The sequence below is a fragment of the Mustela putorius genome, unplaced genomic scaffold (genome assembly GCF_011764305.1).
Source record: "Mustela putorius furo isolate JIRA1106 unplaced genomic scaffold, ASM1176430v1.1 tig00003962_pilon_pilon_pilon, whole genome shotgun sequence".
Lineage (NCBI taxonomy): Eukaryota > Metazoa > Chordata > Mammalia > Carnivora > Mustelidae > Mustela > Mustela putorius.
Window position 1 is genome coordinate 11,845,683 of NW_025422106.1, and position 24,364 is coordinate 11,870,046.

Sequence of the window (24,364 nt, forward strand, 5' to 3'; positions counted from 1 at the left end):
TAATTGCCTATATTCCAGTTCTTAATTTTTAGCTATCTACTAAGCATCTCTACTTTGATATCCCACGGGCATGTCAAACTCAAGATATTTAAAGACTTGGTCTTCCTCTCTACTATCCCCCCCCCCCCCACTTCTGAGTCATAAGCTGAAACTCAGGTCATTTCATTTATATAAATTTTCCATAGAAAACTAATTTTTGGATAACTGAGATATTCTGTTTACAGTTTGCATTCATTTTTCCAATGACACTGAATATTTTTCAAAAATATGATTTTACCTATTTATAAAATATGCATGGCTAACCTAGAATTTTTCAGACATAACTGTATTGTTGGATTCTTTTTTCTTTTCTTTTTATAAGATTTTATTTATGGGGCACCTGGGTGGCTCAGTGAGTTAAGCCTCTGCCTTCGGCCCAGATCATGATCTCAGAGTCCTGGGACTGAACCCTACATTGGGCTCTCTGCGTGGCAGGGAGCCTGCCTCCTCCTCTCTCTGCCTGCCTCTCTCCCTACTTGTGATCTCTCTCTCTCTGTCAAATAAATAAATAAAATCTTTTAATCTTTATTTATTTATTTGACAAAGAGAGATCACAAGTAGGCAGAAAGGCAGGCAGAAAGACAGAAGCGGGGAAGGAGGCGCCCCACGGAGCAGAGAGCCTGACATGGGACTCAATCCCAGGACCCTGAGATCATGACCTGAGCCGAAGGCAGAGGCTCAACCCACTGAGCCACCCAGGTGCCCTTGTTGAATATTTTCAAACAACTTTGACTGTTTTCTCTTTGGGATATACTCCTAGAAGTGAAGTTATAGGATTAAAGAACAGAGGTACTTTAAATCTAGTAGAAAAATTTCCTTCAGGGGCACCTGGGTGGCTCAGTCAGTTAAGCATCTGACTCTTGATTTCAGCTCAGATCATGATCTCAGGTTTGTGAGACTGAGCCCCATGTTGGGATCTATGCTGGATGCGGAATTACTTGAGATTCTCTCTCTCTTCCTCTGCTCTGCCCCCTACTTGCATGCATACGCACTTTCTCTTCCTCTCTTTAAAAAAAAAAAAAAAAAAAATCCAGAGTGCCTGGGTGGCTTACTCATTTGGGGTCTGCCTTCGGCTTGGGTCATGATCCCGAGTCTGGGATCAAGCCTCACCTAGGGCTCCCTGCTCGGTGGGGAGCCTGCTTCTCCTCTCCCACTCCCCGTGCTGTGTTCCCTCTCTCACTGTATCTCCTTCTGTCAAATAAATAAATAAAATCTTTAAAAAAAAATTCCTTTAAAAAGGTTAAGCCAATGTACACATTCACCTGCAGAACCACAACTTGTCTGTTTCACTATATCTTTGTAAATAATACAGGTTATAATTTAAGTAAAACCTTTGTCAAGGTGTTAATTTTTTTAAAAAAGCTATTTCTTGGGGTGCCTGGTTGGTTCAGTTGGTAGAGCATGTGACTCCTGATCTCAGGGTTGTGAGTTTGAGCTCATGTTCGGTGTAAGAATTATGTAAAAATAAAATCTTCAAGAAAAAAAAAAAGGCTATTTCTTTCTTTATTACAAGAACTATGTGTGATTTTTATTTTCTTTGTAATTTTCTGTATTTCCAAATTTTCTACAATAAAAATACCTACGAATAATGTAAAATTATAAATAATGTGATAAATTTTATAGAACTTCAAGTACAAAACAAAATGTACTTGGATCACAGATGAAAGGCAAGTATTTCATAACATGACTGAGGATAATCTTTCAAATTAAGGACCCAGACTTTCAGGAAGTATATCTTAGAAGAGGCCTAAATAATCCAGGTTCCCATAACCCCTGACTAGAGCAGCTCTGTGTGTTTTCTACACTGAAGATCTGCCTCAGACTTTGAAAAATGAGTTTTGCTGCTTTAAAGGAGCATCAAAATTACCGTTCTAAATCAATGATATCTGATTTGTGTGATATTAAGAAGGTAGGAAAACACTGAGTATACATTAGAAAGTTTCCTAACAAAAATTATTTTTAAAATGTGGCATTTCAAGTTAATCCTTAGCTATTCAAAATGACTGCCTAAGAGTTTCAAAAAGTGCAGGTTTATGGGGCGCCTGGGTGGCTCAGTGGGTTAAAGCCTCTGCCTTCAGCTCAGGTCATGATCCTAGGGTCGTGGGATCAAGCCCCACAGCGGGCTCTCTGCTCAGCAGGGAGCCTGCTTCTTCCTCTATCTCTGCCTGCTTTTCTGCCTGCTTGTGATCTCCGTCTGTCAAATAAATAAATCAAATCTTTAAAAATTTTTTCAAAAAACTTAAAAAAAAAAAAAAGTCCAGGTTTGAGTATACATCTAATGTGTGTGTGTAAACATATTACAGTAATACAGATATAACTTCTAACAACCTTTGCAAATAAAACAATGATGTTAATTGGTATACATTTTTAGGCTACAGAGAATCAAAGCATGAAACCATCTTTTTCTATATTCAATTTAGACACAGTTCCACTTAGAAGTTAGGGTATTCACACAAAATTCTAAGCCCATTTACAAAGAGAACAATTGTGTTTCATACAAATCAAACTGTCAATCAGACACGATGTAATGCCAAACAATATACAAACATTCTAACAGTTTATGTCATTGTTGCGCTAAAACACCACTGAACAATAATGACCAAAAAATTAATATGATTAATATAAATGTCAATTTTATGATATACAATGAAAATTCAATTTGCTACAGAATCGTCCAACATTTAAATGAGACACTTGGATTAAAATCAAGAATTCTTCTGAAGAATCACAGAAAAAAGTAAACTTATTGTTAGTATTTTACCTGTGGGCTGCAAAAGTGAAGCAGGTGGGCGAGGCTGTAAGCCCCACAAATTTTCCATACTACTCCGGTCCTTAAGGTCCAACAAATGTATTAAAATTAATGGATCAATGTCTAATAAACTACTGGTAGCAGCAGAGCATAAATGTGCTCTTCTTGACATTCTGCTGCTGGCACCCACGTAGCCATGGTTACTACCTGCAAAAGAAACAGAGATGTAGAAAATGCATGCTACATATCTGCTCAATTAAAAGAAAAAGTAAATTGGTTCGTGTTGTTTGGATACTTGTCTATGGACCTATCTTTTAGAAGATGGTATGTCACATTTATGAGAAGCAGAAAGGAGAAACAAGATTGCCAGAGAGGTGAACACAAGCATAGTGACTAAGCACTGGCCTCATTACAACCCAGAAATCAGAAGGAACCCTCAACACCATCCTTAGCCCTAGAAATAAAAAGATATATTTTTTTTATAATAAAAAGCATTTATGGGGGCGCTTGGGTGGCTCAGTGGGTTAAGCCGCTGCCTTTGGCTCGGGTCATGATCCCAGGGTCCTGGGATCGAGCCTTGCATCGGGCTCTCTGCTCAGCAGGGAGCCTGCTTCCTTCTCTCTCTCTCTGCCTGCCTCTCTGCCAAATAAATAAATAAAATCTTAAAAAAAAATAAAAAAAAAAGCATATATGAAAGATGAGAGTAAGAAAAGGAGAGTATGTTCTATAATCCAGTGGTCTTGAAAGAAAGACAAATCTTCATGATATCACAAATCCCTAGGAACTAGACACCAAAACAGTAATCTTCTTGTGGAGTTTTCAGACTGAAACTGATGGACAAGACAGACACCTGTGAGCAATGTCATATCTGTATCACCAATAGTAGACTAAGCTCCTTAAGCTAAAGAAAACATTTGACTTTTTTCCAGTGCCTAGTACAATATCTAGTAAATATTAGGTTTGGAAGTGGTGGTTAAGCTGACCTCCTTCAGTAAAATTATTTAAACAGATTCTAAAGAAACCTAAATTTAAAAATGTTATATGCAACAAAGTCTTAAAATAGATAATATAAAAATAACACAAAATAATCAGGTTCTGCCTATTCATAAGTGTTTCAAAGAGATCTAAAAAACTTAGGAGAAAAATTCTAATTATTCAGAAGCTTCAAGCCAATTATTTACTTATATGTGTTTCATCTATATTCATACCCTCACCTTTTCCAATTTCTTCCTCTTCTGAGGATATCATCCCATTGCAAATTTTTCTTTCCAGATTCGGTACCCCCTGCAACTCCTTTTAAAACTTAGCAGAGTCTATGGACTCTGAAAAACAATCTGAGAGATTTGAAGTGGCGGGGGGTGGGAGGTTGGGGTACCAGATGGTGGGTATTATAGAGGGCACGGATTGCATGGAGCACTGAGTGTGGTGAAAAAAATAATGAATAGTTTTTCTGAAAATAAATAAATAAATTTAATAAAAAATAAATTAATTAATTAAAAAAAAAAAACTTAGCAGAAAACTCCCCTTTTCCTCAACTGCTACAAATGCTCAGTGCATCCAAGGAAGGCCACACTGGAGTGAGGCACTCACTTCATTTGGTGACTAGCATCACGCTTGACAGTGCCACTCAGTGTTCACCTGCACCACAGCCTCCATCTCAGGAGCTCACCTGCTTGTACTTAGCACTCAACCAGCCAATGATGACAAGGTGACAGTCATGGAGGATAAGATCAATGTCCTCATTAAAACATCTGGTATAAATGCTGAACCCTTCTGGCCAGGCTTGTTTGCAAAGGCCTTGGCCAATGTCAATACAAGGAACCTCATCTGAAACTTAGGGGCTGGTGGACACCAGGAGGTCCTGGCCCCTCTATTGCTGCCGCCCCAGCTGAGGAAAAGAAAAACAAAGCAAAGAACTAGAATAAAAATAAAACCAATAAAAAGTTATCTGCAACAAGAATAAAATATAGTTGTGGATAGACGGGAAAAAAAAGAAAGTGGAAGCAAAGAAAGAAGAATCTGAGGAGTCCGATTACGACATGGGCTTTGGTCTGACTAAACCACTTTAATGTATTCAAGAAAAAGCTAAATTCTTTAAAAAAAAGAAAGAAAGAGGGGTGCCTGGGTGGCTCAGTGGGTTAAGCCGCTGCCTTCGGCTCAGGTCATGATCTCAGGGTCCTGGGATCGAGTCCCACATCGGGCTCTCTGCTCAGCAGGGAGCCTGCTTCCCTCTCTCTCTCTCTCTGCCTGCCTCTCCATCTACTTATGATTTCTTTCTGTAAAATAAATAAATAAAATCTTTAAAAAAAAAAAAAAAAGAAAGAAAGGAAAGAGAAGAAAAAGGCAGAAAACTATCCCCTCTCCACCCTGACACTGTCTTAACCCTTTTTCTTTACTAGGAAGTTTCCAATTCAGGCTGCATTTGAGAGGAGTTTTAAACATTACAAATTGCTAGCTCCACCAGAGATGCCTGAGTAAGATTACTGGAGTGGGAACCAGGATCTTCTAAAAAGCTGCCCAGGTGGTTCTAACTGGACAGTAAGCTACTCAGTAGCCACATGTACTGTATCTATTGCCTGGTATCTGATTCTTCTTTAGAAATATAAGTTGTCCCATTTTTTCCACATTAAATGGACCCATTAAACACAAGCATTCTTCCCATTTCTCAGGGCTCTCCCAGGCCTTACTTTCACCAGCAAACAAAAACTCCTTTCATTTGTGTTGTAGGCCCTTTAGCTACGCCCTCCCTCCCACATCAAAGACTTGCGCATCTATTTCCATTTCCCTTTCTCAGAGCGGATATTGCCATCATTCTGGGTGTGTTGTGTAGGTCTAAGTATACAATCTAATAAATGCTCACAAAGTAATAGTACCCCCAAATCCCCATGTCTCCTAAAATTGCTCACAAACCTTTCTCTCCAAAGGTAACCTTCATCCTGAGTTAAATACCATAATTTTGCCTGGTTTTGAACTTTATATAAATGAAAGATACAGTATGCGCTCTAATATTCTGCTTCTTTGTTCAACATCATATTCATGAGATTCATCTACACTGCTGTATGTAGTTCATTCATTTTCATTATTGCTGTGTGGCATCCCAATATATGAATATATCCCCATTTCTTTATTCTATGTGGAAAGAATTTAGGTTGCTTCTAGTTTTTAGCTGATACTTTAAAGCTACCGAAATTCTAATTATATAAACTGCTCTTGAAAGCAAGGTCATATGAAAACAATACAAAACACCTCATAAAAAAAGCAAACGAATCAGTGACAGGTTCCCTGCCTCCTGAACCAAGCCCCAACTAAAATGTTACACTGATCTACCCAAGTTCTTCATTTTATCACAGTGCCTGTATGCAGTAGCATGACATTCAAGGTTCTACACAGTCTAGTCCTAAATCAGCTTTTTCACATCTTTTCCTTTGTTATAAATTACATTCACTTTTCTTAAATTAAAAAACACACATACATCCACACAAGGACAACACCTAAAAAAGAATGATACTTTTGTAAAAATCTACTGGCAAGCCTTGCCTCACACAAAAGTACGTGTGTATGTTCAATTTTAACACGTATTGTCCAACCATTTTCCAAAGCAGTGGTACCAATTTTCATTCCCACTGGCAAGGTACGAGAGTTTCCATCTCTCTACATGCTTGCAACATTTAGTACTGCCAGTTTAAAAAATATTTTTATATATTACCTGCTATAGTGGGTATACAATGGTATCTTAATAGATTTTTATTTGGTACTTCCTGAAATAATAAAGAAAAATGAAGAGTCTTTGAGATCTGTGGGATCTCGTCAAATGTACCAAAATACATATAATGGGAATTGCGGAAGAGCAAAGAGAAAAAATACAGATGAAAGAAAAATGGTTGAAAATTTCCAACATATGATGAAAAATATTAATCTAACACATCCAAGAAGCTCAGCTCAACAAATTCTACGTAAGACAAATCAACTCAAGAGATCCACAATGGGACACATCATCAATCTGCATTTCTCAGATAAAAGAGGTTAAGTACTTTTTTAAAATGTGCGCTGACCATCTGGATAGATTCTTCTGTGAGGTGTCTATTCCAGTCTTTTGTCCTTTTTTTAAATTCCCCTAGGAGGTAGTCTTATCTTTTTCTTATTGATTTATAGAAGATTTTTATATATTATAGAAAGTGTTTTAGAAACTCTTAAAGTTTTTTATTAACATATAATGTATTATTAGCCCCAGGGGTACAGGTCTGTGAATCACCAGGTTTACACACTTCACAGCACTCACCATACCCTTCCCAATGTCCATAACCCACCACCCTCTCTCCCTAGCCCCTTGTCCCCAGCAACCTTCTGTTTGTTTTGTGAGATTAAGAGTCTCTTATGGTTTGCCTGTTTTAGAAACTTTTCATTTGTTCTGATTAATAAAAGTTTTGTTTTTAAAAAGATTTTATCTGTTTGTTTGACAGAGAGAGAGCACAAGTAGGCAGAGCAGCAGGCAGAGGGAAAAGGAGAAGCAGGCTCTCGGTCTAGCCTGGAGCCCAATATGGGGCTCAATCCCAGGACCACAGGATCACGACCCAAGATGAAGGCAGGTGCCCAACGACTGAGCCACACAGGTGCCCCAAATTTATGTTTTTTGAAAGAAAAAAATCAATGCATCTTTCTAGAACAGACTATGCACCTGGGATCTTCTAAGCAGTTAGATATTATGAGTCTGAGTTCAACACATAAATGTCCCACGGGTCTCAAAATCAACACTGATTAAACTGAATATATTATATTCTGCTCCTGGACTATCTTATATAAGGGGGCACAGTCTAACCGAGAAACCTTAAGGAATCATCCCCACATATCACCAAATTCATCCCTTTGAGTTGGATTCCCAAGTCCTATAAATTCTGCTATTGAACATCTTTCAACAAATTTCATCTCCATCCCTACTTCTCTTGCCTTATCTTAGGACCTCATAATTTTCCCTTCTGAAACATTTCAGTAGTTTTCTAACTGGTCTTGTCATTTAATTCATCTTCCACTTTGTAACTAAATCTGACCATATTTCTAAAGGGTCTTTTAAAAAGACCTTTAATGACTCCACAGAATAAAGTCCATATCTGATTCTGCTTCTTGCTTACCAATCTCACATCAGCCTGCCCCCACATAAAGACTCAAATATTTGAAGTTTCCAAAAAGAACAATGCTGCATCTTTTCCCTGGAATGTCTTTGCTCTCTTATCTCATTATTTCCCTGTTCCTCTAATGAACTCTTAGCTCTTCTTTCAAGAACAAAATCAAGCATCACTCCCTTTTTTCACATATAACAAGATAAGGATTATTTCTTGCCACAGAGCTTCATGGAGCTCAGCAAGAAAAGGGAAAATGGGCAGCTAAATAAGTAATTGTAGTATTAATATATATTATAATAGGTTAATTTGAGAGAGCAGAAAAAGATATGCAGGACACACAATTGAGAATGGCTTCCAGGAATAAAATATAACTAAGCTGAAGAAGAAACAGGAGTTGACTATGTCCAGCATGAGAAGATAGAAGGAACATTTCAGAAAGCACATTTGAAAGGAAGCATATTTCTTTCCTCCAGGCTAAAAAAATGACACAGGGGAGTGTAAGAGAGGTAAAGCTAAAGAATTGAGTAGGAGCCACCGTATGAAAGGTTTTCTGTACCATTAGCAAGTTTGGAATTAGCAAGTAAATGGAATCCAATAAAGAATTTTAAAGTAGAGAAGTGAGGGGCAGCAAGGTGGCTCAGTTATTAAGCATCTCCCCTCAGTTTGAGTCATGATCTCAGGGTTCTGGGATTGAGTTCCGCATCAAGGCCAGGCTCCTTGCTCAGCGGGAAGCCTGCTTCTCCCTCTCCTGCTCCCCCTGCTCATGTTCCCTCTCTCACTGTGTCTCTGTCAAATAATTAAAAATATCTTTAAAAAAATAGAGAAGTGACATGAACAGATACAAATTTGAAGGAAAAATACAATTCAACTGAACTCATGTTGTGGGAAACAGAATGGAAGAGAACAATAATGGATACAAGGAATCCAGATAGGGGGCTGTTTTGAAAGACAGTGGTCTAGACTAGGAATGGCATAGGAATGGGAAGTAACAAACGAATTCATGCACTGTTTAGAAGGCAGAATCAACAGATTTGGGTAATGTATTAGACTTATCTTAGCCAAAAGGCCGAGAAGTGATTTGGGTAATGTATTAAAGGCAGAGTCTGAGCAAGAGGAAAAGATAAAGAATGTGTAACACTATCAACACTATCAAACTACTAAGATGACAAGCTATTAATGACAGGCAGGATGGCATAAAAATATAATGACTTCTGTTTGTGAGATGCTGAGTCTAAGAACATCAAAACCAGACTGCTACATGGGTCTGAAAGTCATGAGAAAAATAAAGGCTAGAGATTGAACTTGGAGAGTAATCAATATATAGACAGAATTGAAATACGAGCATAAATGAGATCACCTAGAGTAAAGTGAGGAGTAGGAAGAGTACAAAGTACGGGTGGAAGTTGAAATGCTGAAGACTAATGTTTAAGAGATCTTCAGTGATCCAAACATGCTACAGAATATGCCAGTGTTTGTACCAAGGGCAACATCAATAAAGTAGAAGCAGTACAATGCTAGCTTTTAATGCTTCCAACCAAGAATTTACATGTTTAAATAAATGGGACCATGGGGTGCCTGGGTGGCTCAGTGATTGAGCATCTGCCTTTGGCTCAGGTCATGATCCCAGGGTCCTAGGATTGAGCCCCTCATCAAATTCCCTGCTCAGCAAGGAGCCTGTTTCTCCTTCCCCTCTGCCTGCTGCTCCCCCTACTTGTGCTTGCTCTCGGTCAAATAAAAAAGTAAAATCTTGGGATGCCTGGGTGGCTCAGTTGATTGGACGACTGCCTTCGGCTCAGGTCATGATCCTGGAGTCCCCGGATTGAATCCCACATCGGGCTTCCAGCTCCATGGGGAGTCTGCTTCTCCCTCTGACCTTCTCCTCGCTCATGCTCTCTATCACTGTCTCTCTCTCAAATAAATAAATAAAATCTTTAAAAAAAAAAAAAGTAAAATCTTAAAAAAACAGATCCAAGAACACAAAAGAAACACGCACTATTTGAGTCACTTCACCCCAAGAGGAGCAGAAGCAGTGTGGTCTGGCAAAAAAAGAAAAAAAAAACAGTCCAAGAAAAAGATGATGTGAAGTTCTAGACTGGCTCTACCAACAACTACATATGTGATCTAGACAATTAAATCCCAAGTTTATTCCACGCATAAGATGAGCTCTCAAAAGGCCCTCTGTGGGGCACCTGGGTGCCTCAGTCGGTTAAGCAGTTCACTCTTGATTTCGGCTGGATCATAATCTCGGGATCATTGGGATTGGGCCCCATGTCGAGCTCTGTGCTCAGTAGAAAGTCTGCTTGGGATTCTCTCCCCTTTCCCTCTGCCCATTCTCACTGCATGCTTGTGCACACACATTCTCTCTAATAAATGAATCTTTAAAAAAAAAAAAGTCCTTTTTAAGTCATATTCCATAAATCTTTTCAGATTATTCTATAGTCAAATTAGATATACAAACAAGACATATATCATAAAAGGATAGTGTATGATCGTAGAGAAGACCATGGGCTTTGGATTTAGATAAACCCCAAATTCTAATCCCTCTCTTTCATTTACTAAATTGTGAATGACAGCAAGTTGTTTAATTTCTCTACAGTCTGTGGCTATAAAAAGCAGGTAATATTAAAATCTATCTTACAGAATGTGGTAAGTTAATGAGATAAGGTACACATGAAGTGCCTTTGCACAATGCCTGGTACATAAGAATACTTACCAATGTTAGCTATTATTACTGTTTCAAATACACTCTAAGATATATACAGACACACACACACACACACACAATATACATAGTATACATAGCACTTCCAATACCATGAGCCATGTAGAGCAGTGGCTGCCATATATTAAAATACAATACAATTAGAGAAGAGAAAAGAGGAGATGCAAGCTGGTGCATCTTGGCCTCTGTACCTGATGGTCCTACAGCAGCTGCATCTTCCATAAGTTCTCCCTCTTCTAATTCCATGTTGTTGTATTCCACATCATTTTCTCCAGACCTAAGAATATACAAAATTCATCATTCCTACAGAGCAAGGAAAATTAACATTATCTGTCACACCTCAATGAATTTTTTTTTAACAGTAGTGCATAGCTGGGGCGCCTGGATGGCTCAGTCATTAAGCATCTGCCTTCACCTCAGGTCATGATCCCAGGGTCCTGGGATCAAGCCCCGAATCAGGCTTCCTATTCAGTGGGGAGCCTGCTTCTCCCTCTCCCACTCCCTCTGAATGTGTTCTCTCTCTCTTGCTGTCTCTCTGTTAAATAAATAAATAAAATCTTAAAACAATAGTCTATAGCTTTCTCCTGTGAAATGAGAGAGGATATACTTCTCAGTACAAAAATGAGGAAAAAGACTTTTGTCTCTATCACATGAATAGGTAAAGTTCATGTTCAAACTACCTTTCAAAAATACTAAGGTTGACAAGATTTAGTTTTTAAAATAGAAAATCTGAGAACCACTAAGCAAAAGAAATTATAGCTTCAAAGAATTTGAACTTTTTTTTTTTTTTTAAGATTTTATTTATTTATTTGACAGAGAGAGATCACAGTAGGAGAGAGGAAGGGAAGAGATCACAGAGAGAGGAAGGGAAGCAGGCCCCCCGCTGAGCAGAGAGCCCGATGTGGGACTCGATCCCAGGACCCTAAGATCATGACCTGAGCCGAAGGCAGCGGCTTAACCCACTGAGCCACCCAGGCGCCCAAGAATTTGAACTTAATGGTAAGAAATTAGGCTTAAAAACTACATTTTAAGGTTAAAAAAAAAGATCAAATTACTAAATATGATTAAATACTATCTGGGTGGTTCAGTCAGTTAAGCATCTGCCTTCGGCTCAGGTCATGATCTCAGCGTCCTGAGATGGAGCCCCACATCAGGATCCCTGCTCACTGAGGGGTCTGTTTCTCCTTCTCCCTCTGCTCTCACCCACTGGCTTGTGCTCCTTCTCTATCTCAAATAAGTAAAAATCTTAAAATATTTTCTTTTTCTTGAATGAAAAGACTTACCCTGTATTTGGGTAGAATGCTTTCATATTACAAAGATGTTGATTCTACCTAAAATCATCTATACATTGAATATAATTCTGATCCAAATATTAATATGGTATTTTAAAATCTAAGTAATTTAGGCCAAATGATTCTAACATTTACAAGGAGAGGTAGGAACACAATCTCTGGAATGAGCTTGCCTGGTTCAAACCACAACTTCACCACAGACTATTCATATCACCTTGGGCATGTTTCCTTTTTTTTTTTTTTTTTAAGATTTTGTTTATTTATTTGACAGAGATCACAGGTAGGCAGAGAGGCAGGCAGAGAGAGAAGGGGAAGCAGGCTCCCTGCTGAGCAGAAAGCCCGATGTGGGGCTCGGTCCCAGGACCCTGGGATCATGACCTGAGCCGAAAGCAGAGGCTTTAACCCACTGAGCCACCCAGGTGCCCCACCTTGGGCATGTTTCCTAATCTCATGCCTCAGTTTCCTCATTTTGTTTTTTAAATTATTTTTTAACATATAATGTATTATTTGTCCCAGGGGTGCAGGTTTGTGAATCGTCAGGCGTACAGATTTCACAGCACTCACCATATCACATACCCTCCCCAATGTCCATAACCCAACCATCCTCTCAATACCCCGCCCTCCCCTGGCAACCCTCAGTTTGTTTTCTGAGATTAAGAGTCTCTTATGGTTTGTATCCCTCCTCTAATCATAGAAATCAAGAGAAAAATGCCCGAAATAAATAAAATCACAACGGGCAACTGGCTGGTTCAAGTGGTAGTTCACGCCAACTCTTGATCCCCAGGTTGTCACCTCAAGCCCCATGTTGGGCAAGGAACCTACTTAAAATAAATACATACATACACACATACATAAAATTTAAAAATTACAAATGAGAGAAGAAAAATAACAATAAACACCACATAAACACAATTATAAGAAAATATTATGAAAAGCCATATGCCAACAAATTGAGCACCCAAGAAGAAATGGATAAATCCCTAGAAACATATAATCTACCAAAACAGAAAGAAACAGAAAATTTGAAGACTGATTATCAGCAAGAAACTGAATCATAATCAAAAAATTCCCAACAAATGAAAGACTAGGACTAAATGGCTTCACAGGTGAATTATATCAAACATTTTAAAGAGTTAATATACCTACACTTCTCAATCTATTCCAAAAATAGAAAAGGAAGGAAAACTTCCAAATTCATTCTATGAGGTCATCATTACCCTGATACCAAAACCAGATAAAGACACCACAAAAAAAAAAGAATGACAGAGGGTGCCTGGGTGGCACAATCAGTCTGCCTCTAATGGTTTCAGCATGACTTTTGGTTTCAGCTTGGGTCACGATCTCAGTGGTCCTGAGATGCAGCACTAACCACATCTGGCTCTGCACTCAATGGAGATTCTGCTTAAAGATTCTCTCCCTGCCCCTCAAGCATGCATGCTCTATAATAAAATAAATCTTTAAAAAAAACCCCACGGGCCAGCAACTCTAATGAACACAAATGCAAGGCCAGTAACTCTAATGAACACAGATGGAAAAATCTTCAACATAATACTAGCAAACCGAGTCCAACAATACATTAAAAAATCACTCACAACAATCAAGTGGGATTTTTTTTTCTGGGTACCAGGTGATGCAATATTTGCAAGTCAATCAATGTGATACAACACACCAATAAGAAAAAGGATAAGAAATACTACCATTTAGGGGCACCTGGGTGGCTCAGTGGGTCAAGCCTCTGCCTTCGGGTTGGGTCATGATCCCAGGGTTCTGGGATCAAGCCCTGCATTGGGCTCTCCACTCAGCAGGGAGCCTTCTTCCCCTTCTCTCTCTGGCTGCCTCTCTGCCTACTTGTGATCTCTCTCTGTCAAATATATAAATAAAATCTTTTAAATTAAAAAAAAAAAAAAGAAAGAAAGAAACATTCCCATTTCAATAGACACAAAAAAAATACTAGGGAAAGTACATCAACCATTCAGGATAAAAACCCTCAAGAAAGTGGGTATAGAGGGAACATACCTCAACAAAGTTAAGGTCGTCTCTGAAAAACACACAGCTAACATCATACTTGATGGGGAAAAATTGAAAGCCCTTCCCCAAAGGTCGAGAACAAAACAAGGATACCCACTCTCATAGTCCTAGCCATAGCAATCAGATGATAAAAAGAAATAAAAGGCATCCAAACTGGTAAGGAAAATGTTAAACTGTCACCATTTGCAAATGACATAAACAATACACAGACATAAACAATACACAGAAAATCTTATTCCAGCAAAAAAAAATTAGAAGTAATGAATTCAATAAAGCTGAAGGACACAAAGTTAATACAGAGAAATCTGCTGCATTTCTATATGCTAATATTGAGGCAGCAGAAATAGAAATTTCTAAGAAAATAATTCCATTTTTAATTGCCCCTAAAATAATAAGAGAACTAGGTATAAACCTAACCAAAGAGATGAAAGACCTATTCTCTGAAAACTATAAAACACGGAGGAAGAAAACTGAAGATGACACTAAGAAATGCAAAGATATTTCATGCTCATGGATTGGAAGAACAAATACTGTTAAAGTGTCTATACTACTAAAAGCAATCAAAATACCAGTAGCATTTTTCACAGAACTAGAAAAATCCTAAAATTTATATGGAACCACAAAAGACCCCAAATAGCCAAAGCAATCTTGAAAAAGAAAGCAAAGCTGAAGGCATCACAATTCTAGACTTAAGTTATATTATAAAGTTGTAGTAATCAAAACAGTATGGTACTGGTACAAAAACAGATACATAGATCAATGGAACAGAACAGAAAACCCAGAAATAATGGGTTAATAAATATATGGTCATTTAATCTTCGACAAAGCAGGAAAGAATATCCAATGGGAAAAAACAGCTCTTCAACAAATGGTGCTGTTGGGAAAACTGGACAGCAACAAAAGAATGCAACTGGACCACTTTCTTACACTATACACAAAAAATAAATTCAAGGGAGTCAAGATGGCGGAGAAGTAGCAGGCTGAGACTACTTCAGCTAGCCAGAGATCAGCTAGATAGCTTATCTAAAGATTGCAAACACCTGAAAATCCATCGGCAGATCAAAGAGAAGAAGAACAGCAATTCTGGAAACAGAAAAACAACCACTTTCTGAAAGGTAGGACCGGCGGAGAAGTGAATCCAAAGCGACGGGAAGATAGACCCCGGGGGGAGGGGCCGGCTCCCGGCAAGCGGCAGAGCAACCGTGCACAAAATCAGGACTTTTAAAAGTCTGTTCCGCTGAGGGACATCGCTCCAGAGGCTACCCGGGGCAAAGCCCACACGGGGTCAGTGTGGCCTCAGGTCCCGCAGGGTCACAGAAGGATTGGGGGTGTCTGAGTGTAGCAGAGCTTGCGGGTATTGGAACGGGAAAGCCGGCTACAGAGACAGAGCTGACAGTAAGCTCGCAGCTCCGTGTTACCTTGAACCGGTCGCAGGCTCGGTGAGCTCAGAGCGCGGCCAGAGGTCAGGCAGACGGGAGTAACTGGGCGCTGTTCTCTGAGGGTGCACTGAGGAGTGCGGCCCTGGGCTCTCGGCTCCTCCGGGCTGGAGACCAGGAGGCTGCCATTTGTATTCCTGGCCTCCGGAACTCTACGGAAAGCGCTCAGGGAACAAAAGCTCCTGAAAGCAAACCCGAGCGGATTACTCACCCCGGCCCCGGGTAAGGGCGGTGTAATTCCGCCTGGGGCAGACACTTGAGAATCACTACAACAGGCCCCTCCCCCAGAAGATCAACAAGAAATCCAGGCGAGACCAAGTTCACCTACCAAGGAGTGCGGTTTCAATACCAAGGAGAGCAGCAGAATTCCAGAGGAGGAGAAAGCCAAGCACGGAACTCATGGCTTTTTCCCTGTGATTTTTTTTTAGTCTTGCAGTTAATTTAATTTTTTTCTTTTTCATTTTTTGATTTTTTTTTCTCGCCTTTGGGTAAAAATTTTTTTTTAAACTGTTACCTTTTCCTCTTTTAACGATTTTTTACTAGTTTATCTAATATATATATTTTTTCTTTTTTATATTTTTCTTAGGTGTTTTCTTTTTTTAAAATTTTTTTTTCTTTTTTTTTTTTTTTCTTTCTTTCTTCCTTTTTGAACCATTTTTTATCCCCTTTCTCCCCCCTCACGATTTTGGATCTCTTCTAATTTGGTTAAAGCATATTTTCCTGGGGTTGTTGCCACCCTTTTAGTATTTTACTTGCCCCTTCATATACTCTTATCTGGACAAAATGACAAGACGGAAAAATTCAACACAAAAAAAAGAACAAGAGGCAGTACCGAAGGCTAGGGACCTAATCAATACAGACATTGGTAATATGTCAGATCTAGAGTTCAGAATGACAATTCTCAAGGTTCTAGCCGGACTCGAAAAAGGCATGGAAGATATGAGAGAAACCCTCTCGAGAGATATAAAAGCCCTTTCTGGAGAAATAAAAGAACTAAAATCTAACCAAGTTGAAATCAAAAAAGCTATTAATGAGGTGCAATCAAAAATGGAGGCTCTCACTGCTAGGATAAGTGAGGCAGAAGAAAGAATTAGTGATATAGAAGACCAAATGACAGAGAAGAAGCTGAGCAAAAGAGGGACAAACAGCTACTGGACCACGAGGGGAGAATTCGAGAGATAAGTGACACCATAAGACGAAACAACATTAGAATAATTGGGATTCCAGAAGAAGAAGAAAGAGAGAGGGGAGCAGAAGGTATACTGGAGAGAAATATTGGGGAGAATTTCCCCAATATGGCAAAGGGAACAAGCATCATAATTCAGGAGGTTCAGAGAACGCCCCTCAAAATCAATAAGAATAGGCCCACACCCCGTCACCTAACAGTAAAATTTACAAGTCTCAGTGACAAAGAGAAAATCCTGAAAGCAGCCCGGGAAAAGAAGTCTGTAACATACAATGGTAAAAATATTAGATTGGCAGCTGACTTATCCACAGAGACCTGGCAGGCCAGAAAGAGCTGGCATGATATTTTCAGAGCACTAAACGAGAAAAACATGCAGCCAAGAATACTATATCCAGCTAGGCTATCATTGAAAATAGAAGGAGAGATTAAAAGCTTCCAGGACAAACAAAAACTGAAAGAATTTGCAAACACCAAACCAGCTCTACAGGAAATCTTGAAAGGGGTCCTCTAAGCAAAGAGAGAGCCTACAAGTGGTAGATCAGAAAGGAACAGAGACCATATACAGTAACAGTCACCTTACAGGCAATACAATGGCCCTAAATTCATATCTCTCAATAGTTACCCTGAATGTGAATGGGCTAAATGCCCCTGTCAAAAGACACAGGCTATCAGAATGGATAAAAAAACAAAACCCATCTATATGTTGCCTCCAAGAAACTCATTTTAAGCCCGAAGACACCTCCAGATTTAAAGTGAGGGGGTGGAAAAGAATTTACCATGCTAATGGACATCAGAAGAAAGCAGGAGTGGCAATCCTTATATCAGATCAATTAGATTTTAAGCCAAAAACTATAATAAGAGATGAGGAAGGACACTATATCATACTCAAAGGGTCTGTCCAACAAGAAGATTTAACAATTTTAAATATCTATGCCCCCAACGTGGGAGCAGACAACTATATAAACCAATTAATAACAAAATCAAAGAAACACATCAACAATAATACAATAATAGTAGGGGACTTTAACACTCCCCTCACTGAAATGGACAGATCATCCAAGCAAAAGATCAGCAAGGAAATAAAGGCCTTAAACGACACACTGGACCAGATGGACACCACAGATATATTCAGAACATTTCATCCCAAAGCAACAGAATACACATTCTTCTCTAGTGCACATGGAACATTCTCCAGAATAGATCACATCCTCGGTCCTAAATCAGGACTCAACCGGTATCAAAAGATTGGGATCATTCCCTGCATATTTTCAGACCACAATGCTCTAAAGCTAGAACTCAACCACAAAAGGAAGTTTGAAAAGAACCAAAATACATGGAGACTAAACAGCATCCTTCTAAAGAATGAATGGGTCAACCGGGAAATTAAAGAAGAATTGAAAAAAATCATGGAAACAAATGATAATGAAAATACAACGGTTCAAAATCTGTGGGACACAACAAAGGCAGTCCTGAGAGAAAAATATATAGCGGTACAAGCCTTTCTCAAGAAACAAGAAAGGTCTCCGGTACACAACCTAACCCTACACCTAAAGGGGCTGGAGAAAGAACAAGAAAGAAACCCTAAGCCCAGCAGGAGAAGAGAAATCATAAAGATCAGAGCAGAAATCAATGAAATAGAAACCAAAAAAACAATAGAACAAATCAATGAAAGTAGGAGCTGGTTCTTTGAAAGAATTAATAAAATTGATAAACCCCTGGCCCGACTTATCAAAAAGAAAAGAGAAAGGACCCAAATAAATAAAATCATGAATGAAAGAGGAGAGATTACAACTAACACCAAAGAAACACAAACTATTATAAGAACATACTATGAGCAACTCTACGCCAACAAATTTGACAATCTGGAAGAAATGGATGCATTCCTAGAAACATATAAACTACCACAACTGAACCAGGAAGAAATAGAAAGCCTGAACAGACCCATAACCAGTAAGGAGATTGAAACAGTTATTAAAAATCTCCAAACAAACAAAAGCCCAGGGCCAGACGGCTTCCCGGGGGAATTCTACCAAACATTTAAAGAAGAACTAATCCTATTCTCCTGAAACTGTTCCAAAAAATAGAAATGGAAGGAAAACTTCCAAACTCATTTTATGAGGCCAGCATCACCTTGATCCCAAAACCAGACAAGGATCCCACCAAAAAAGAGAGCTATAGACCGATATCCTTGATGAACACAGATGCGAAAATACTCAACAAAATACTAGCAATAGGATTCAACAGTACATTAAAAAGATTATTCACCATGACCAAGTGGGATTTATTCCAGGGCTGCAAGGTTGGTTCAACATCCGCAAATCAGTCAATGTGATACAACACATCAATAAAAGAAAGAACAAGAACCATATGATACTCTCAATAGATGCTGAAAAAGCATTTGACAAAGTACAGCATCCCTTCCTGATCAAAACTCTTCAAAGTGTAGGGATAGAGGGCACATACCTCAATATCATCAAAGCCATCTATGAAAAACCCACCGCAAATATCATTCTCAATGGAGAAAAACTGAAAGCTTTTCTGCTAAGGTCAGGAACACGGCAGGGATGTCCATTATCACCACTGCTATTCAACATAGTACTAGAGGTCCTAGCCTCAGCAATCAGACAACAAAAGGAAATTAAAGGCATCCAAATCGGCAAAGAAGAAGTCAAATTATCACTCTTCGCAGATGATATGATACTATATGTGGAAAACCCAAAAGACTCCACTCCAAAACTGCTAGAACTTATACAGGAATTCAGTAAAGTGTCAGGATATAAAATCAATGCACAGAAATCAGTTGCATTTCTCTACACCAACAGCAAGACAGAAGAAAGAGAAATTAAGGAGTCAATCCCATTTACAATTGCACCCAAAACCATAAAATACCTAGGAATAAACCTAACCAAAGAGACACAGAATCTATACTCAGAAAACTATAAAGTACTCATGAAAGAAATTGAGGAAGACACAAAGAAATGGAAAAATGTTCCATGCTCCTGGATTGGAAGAATAAATATTGTGAAAATGTCTCTGCTACCTAAAGCAATCTACACATTTAATGCAATTCCTATCAAAGTACCATCCATCTTTTTCAAAGAAATGGAACAAATAATTCTAAAATTTATATGGAACCAGAAAAGACCTCGAATAGCCAAAGGGATATTAAAAAAGAAAGCCAACGTTGGTGGCATCACAATTCCGGACTTCAAGCTCTATTACAAAGCTCTCATCATCAAGACAGCATGGTACTGGCACAAAAACAGACACATAGATCAATGGAACAGAATAGAGAGCCCAGAAATAGACCCTCAACTCTATGGTCAACTAATCTTCGACAAAGTAGGAAAGAATGTCCAATGGAAAAAAGACAGCCTCTTCAATAAATGGTGCTGGGAAAATTGGACAGCCACATGCAGAAAAATGAAATTGGACCATTTCCTTACACCACACACAAAAATAGACTCAAAATGGATGAAGGACCTCAATGTGCAAACGGAATCCATCAAAATCCTTGAGGAGAACACAGGCAGCAACCTCTTCGACCTCAGCTGCAGCAACATCTTCCTAGGAACAACGCCAAAGGCAAGGGAAGCAAGGGCAAAAATGAACTATTGGGATTTCATCAAGATCAAAAGCTTTTGCACAGCAAAGGAAACAGTTAACAAAATCAAAAGACAACTGACAGAATGGGAGAAGATATTTGCAAACGACATATCAGATAAAGGACTAGTGTCCAGAATCTATAAAGAACTTAGCAAACTCAACACCCAAAGAACAAATAATCCAATCAAGAAATGGGCAGAGGACATGAACAGACATTTCTGCAAAGAAGACATCCAGATGGCCAACAGACACATGAAAAAGTGCTCCATATCACTCGGCATCAGGGAAATACAAATCAAAACCACAATGCGATATCACCTCACACCAGTCAGAATGGCTAAAATTAACAAGTCAGGAAATGACAGATGCTGGCGAGGATGCCTAGAAAGGGGAACCCTCCTACACTGTTGGTGGGAATGCAAGCTGGTGCAGCCACTCTGGAAAACAGCATGGAGGTTCCTCAAAATGTTGAAAATAGAACTGCCCTATGACCCAGCAATTGCACTATTGGGTATTTACCCTAAAGATACAAACGTAGTGATCCAAAGGGGCACGTGCACCCGAATGTTTATAGCAGCAATGTCCACAATAGCCAAACTATGGAAAGAACCTAGATGTCCATCAACAGATGAATGGATCAAGAAGATGTGGTATATATACACAATGGAATACTATGCAGCCATCAAAAGAAATGAAATCTTGCCATTTGCGACAACATGGATGGAACTAGAGCGTATCATGCTTAGCGAAATAAGTCAAGCAGAGAAAGACAACTATCATATGATCTCCCTGATATGAGGAAGTGGTGATGCAACATGGGGGTTTAAGTGGGTACGAGAAGAATCAATGAAACAAGATGGGATTGGGAGGGAGACAAACCATAAGTGACTCTTAATCTCACAAAACAGGGTTTGGGAGAAGGGGGTGGGATTAGGGACATTGGGGAGGGTATGTGCTTTGGTGAGTGCTGTGAAGTGTGTAAACCTGGTGATTCACAGACCTGTACCCCTGGGGATAAAAATATATGTTTATAAAAAATTAAAAATTAAAAAAAAAAATAAAAAAATAAATTCAAAGTGTATTAAAAACCTATATGTGAGACCTGAAATCATAAAAATCCTGGAAGAGAAGACAGTAACTTCTTTGACATCAGCCAATGCAATATTTTTCTAGATCGGTCAGTCTCCTGAGGCAAGGGAAACAAAAGATAAACTACTAGGAGTACATCAAATTAAAAAGCTTTTGGAAGAAAACAATAAATAAAACTAAAAGGCAACTGACGGAATGGGAGAAGAAATCTGCAAATGACATACATAAAGGGCTAGTATCCAGAATCCATAAAGAATTAATCAAAATCAACATCCAAAAAATAATCAAATTTAAAAATGGGCAGAAGACATGAACACACATTTCTCCAAATGTGGACATACACATGGCCAAAAAACACATTGAAAAGTTGTTCAATATCACTCATCATCAGGGAAATGAAAATCAAAACCACAATGAGACATCACTTCACACCTTTCAGAATGGCTAAAATAAAAAACTCAAGAAACAGGGGCGCCTGGGTGGCTCAGTTGGTTGAGCAAATGCCTTCAGCTCAGGTCATGATCCCAGAGTCCTGGGATCGAGTCCCTCATCGGGTTCCCAGGTCCACAGGGAGTTTGCTTCTCTCTCTGATCTTCTCCTCTTCTCATGCTCTCTCTCGCTGTCTCTCTCTCTCAAATAAATAAATAAAATCTTAAAAAAAAAAAAAAAACAACCCTCAAGAAACAACAGAAGGTAAGGATGTAAGGAAAAGGGAATCTTCATGCACTGTTGATGGGAATGCAAACTGCAAACTGGTGCAGCCACTGTGGAAAACAGTATGGAGGTTCCTCAGAAGTTAAAGGTAGAACTACCCTATGATCCAGCAATTACACTACTGGGTATAGACCCAAAGAATAATACAAAAACATTAATTTAAAGGGATACATGCATCCCTAATATTTATAGCAGCATTATTTACAACAGCCAATATATAGAAGCATCCCAAGTGTCCACTGATGGATGAAGAAAATGTGGTACACACACACACACACACACACACACACACACAATGGAATATTTTTTAGCCATAAAAAGAAGGAAATTTTGTAATTTCAAACAACATGGATGAAGGTAGAGAGAATAATGCTAAGTCAGACAAACATATATCATGTGATTTCACTCATATGTTGGATTTAAGAAAGAAAATAATCGAGGAAGGGGAAAAAATAGGAGAGAGAGAGACAAACCAAGAAAGAGTCTTAACTATAGAGAACAAACTGACGTTTACCAGAGGGGAGAGGTGGGGGGTGGAGAATGAGTGAAACAGGTAATGGGAGGGAGGGAGATATTTACAGTCTCAAAAAATATGTCCCCACAGGATAGTTCTTAATTACAAAGTGAAAAATTTAGTAATTTGTAGAGAAATCCGGCAGACATTAACTTACCCAAGTAATCTAAATTAGTCAATTGTAATGGGACAAATAAAAGAGATGTACCCTCCTGCTACTCCCTTGTATGAACCTCTGAAAAGGCTCTATCATCACTTCTCCAGTATTCCTACCTCAAGTGCATAACCTAAATTTCATTGTGAGGAAACATTCAGAGTACTCCCAAATTGAGGGACTTCCTGCAAAATAACTGCTCTTTCTCAGAAGTGTCAAAGTCATAAACAAAAGATGAAAAAAATAAAGATTAAGTGACCCAGATTAAAGAAGATTAAGACTAATGGAATTTAACTAAAAGCAACAAGTGATGCTGGATTGGAGCCTAGACCAGACAAAGGAAAACAATGGCAAATCTTTAAATGATCGTAGATTATAGTATTATATCAATGTTAATTCCGATTTTGATAACTATACTTTAGTTACATAAAAACATAGTTCTTTTTAGGGAGTACACAGTGAAAAGTATATTTACCTTATCTTGAAAGTCTCACCAAAAAAAAAAAAAAATAGAGAAAAGAGGAATACAACAGAATATTAACATTTGGGGAATTAATCTGGGCAAAGGGAATATGGGAACTGTTATTTAATATTTTTTGACTTTTCCTAAATACGGAATTTCAAAATTAAAAATAAAATGAAAAAACTAAATCTCATTTTGGAATCCAGAGATGAGAGGAAAGAAACTGATTGTCTTTCATTCAAGCTCCTTCTTTATATGATACTTAATAGCAAGTAAAAATGCTGAATATCCCCACTTTAAGGCCTAATTAAGTTAACATGCTTCATTACCACTTAGATGCTTTGTAGTGGTAGTTAAGGGGAGACACTCACATAGTTTCTTCATCAATGTCATTTTCTTCTGTGTTACTTGTTGCTGTGGAACTGGCAGAGGAACTGCTGCCATCAAGGTGATTCACTTCGTCTTCCCCAACAAGATCCAGATCCAGATCTCCATCAGAGAGTTCATGCTAGATCAAGGCAAAGAAACAAGACTTCCATCTCAATTAGTTTTACTCAGTTGATCATCTGATCCATATCGCCCTCGGCCGCAAGGACGTCAAGAATCCCCAGTTCAGATGCAGCTTCTCTCTCCTTATTTCCGCAAGTCTACACACTTATATACGCTTACGTGACCAATCAGCGAGCAGGGTACAGGAGGGAGCGATTCAGGCTGTGCACCTAAACGAACAACTTCGCTAGCAACCAATGCTGTTTACTTCCTCTTTGGGCGTTCCGCTTAGTCTCAGGAGGCAATCCTAACCTGGCAACTAGCCAGGCGCCATCTTTTAATGGCGGAGGCTGCCCTGGCCAGGGGCCTGCCTCTGACAGATCCAGCTGATGGACCAAGCCCTGAAGAAGGATGTAATCATCAGAACTCTCTGCTCCTGTGCAGAGGAAGCTGAGCCCTTTAGGGAAAACAACACAATATCTCATTCCACTAATAACTTACTGCTACCATTTTCAGCTAGGCCTTCAATGTCCCTGGAAATGCTTCATATATTCCTTGTGAGCTGCCAGTAATGCTCTTCACAGGTAACATTTCAAACCATCACTCCTCTATTTATGTCTAACCTCAGATATCCTCAAGGACATCGTAAAAGTATCACCTATCTACACAGAAAAACCTATCAGTTAGTAAGTGTAAATACCCCCAAATTTTAGCTGCCCTACCTGCAAATCTCACTATTCCTTTAATTCATCCTGTCAAAGGTTAA

General features: G+C 38.9%; 1 protein-coding gene across 2 annotated transcripts in view; it reads right to left on the minus strand.

Annotated features, from left to right (window-relative positions):
- Positions 1-24,364, minus strand: part of TRIM37 (tripartite motif containing 37) — a 132,500-nt gene that overhangs the window by 41,060 nt on the left and 67,076 nt on the right. For both annotated transcript variants that reach the window (XM_045070206.1, XM_045070207.1), the window contains 3 exons: positions 23,481-23,617; positions 10,819-10,904; positions 2,801-2,995 (listed from right to left, as the gene is read on the minus strand). In XM_045070206.1, coding sequence (XP_044926141.1) covers positions 2,801-2,995; positions 10,819-10,904; positions 23,481-23,617 — 418 coding nt within the window. The remainder of the gene's footprint in view (positions 1-2,800; positions 2,996-10,818; positions 10,905-23,480; positions 23,618-24,364) is intronic.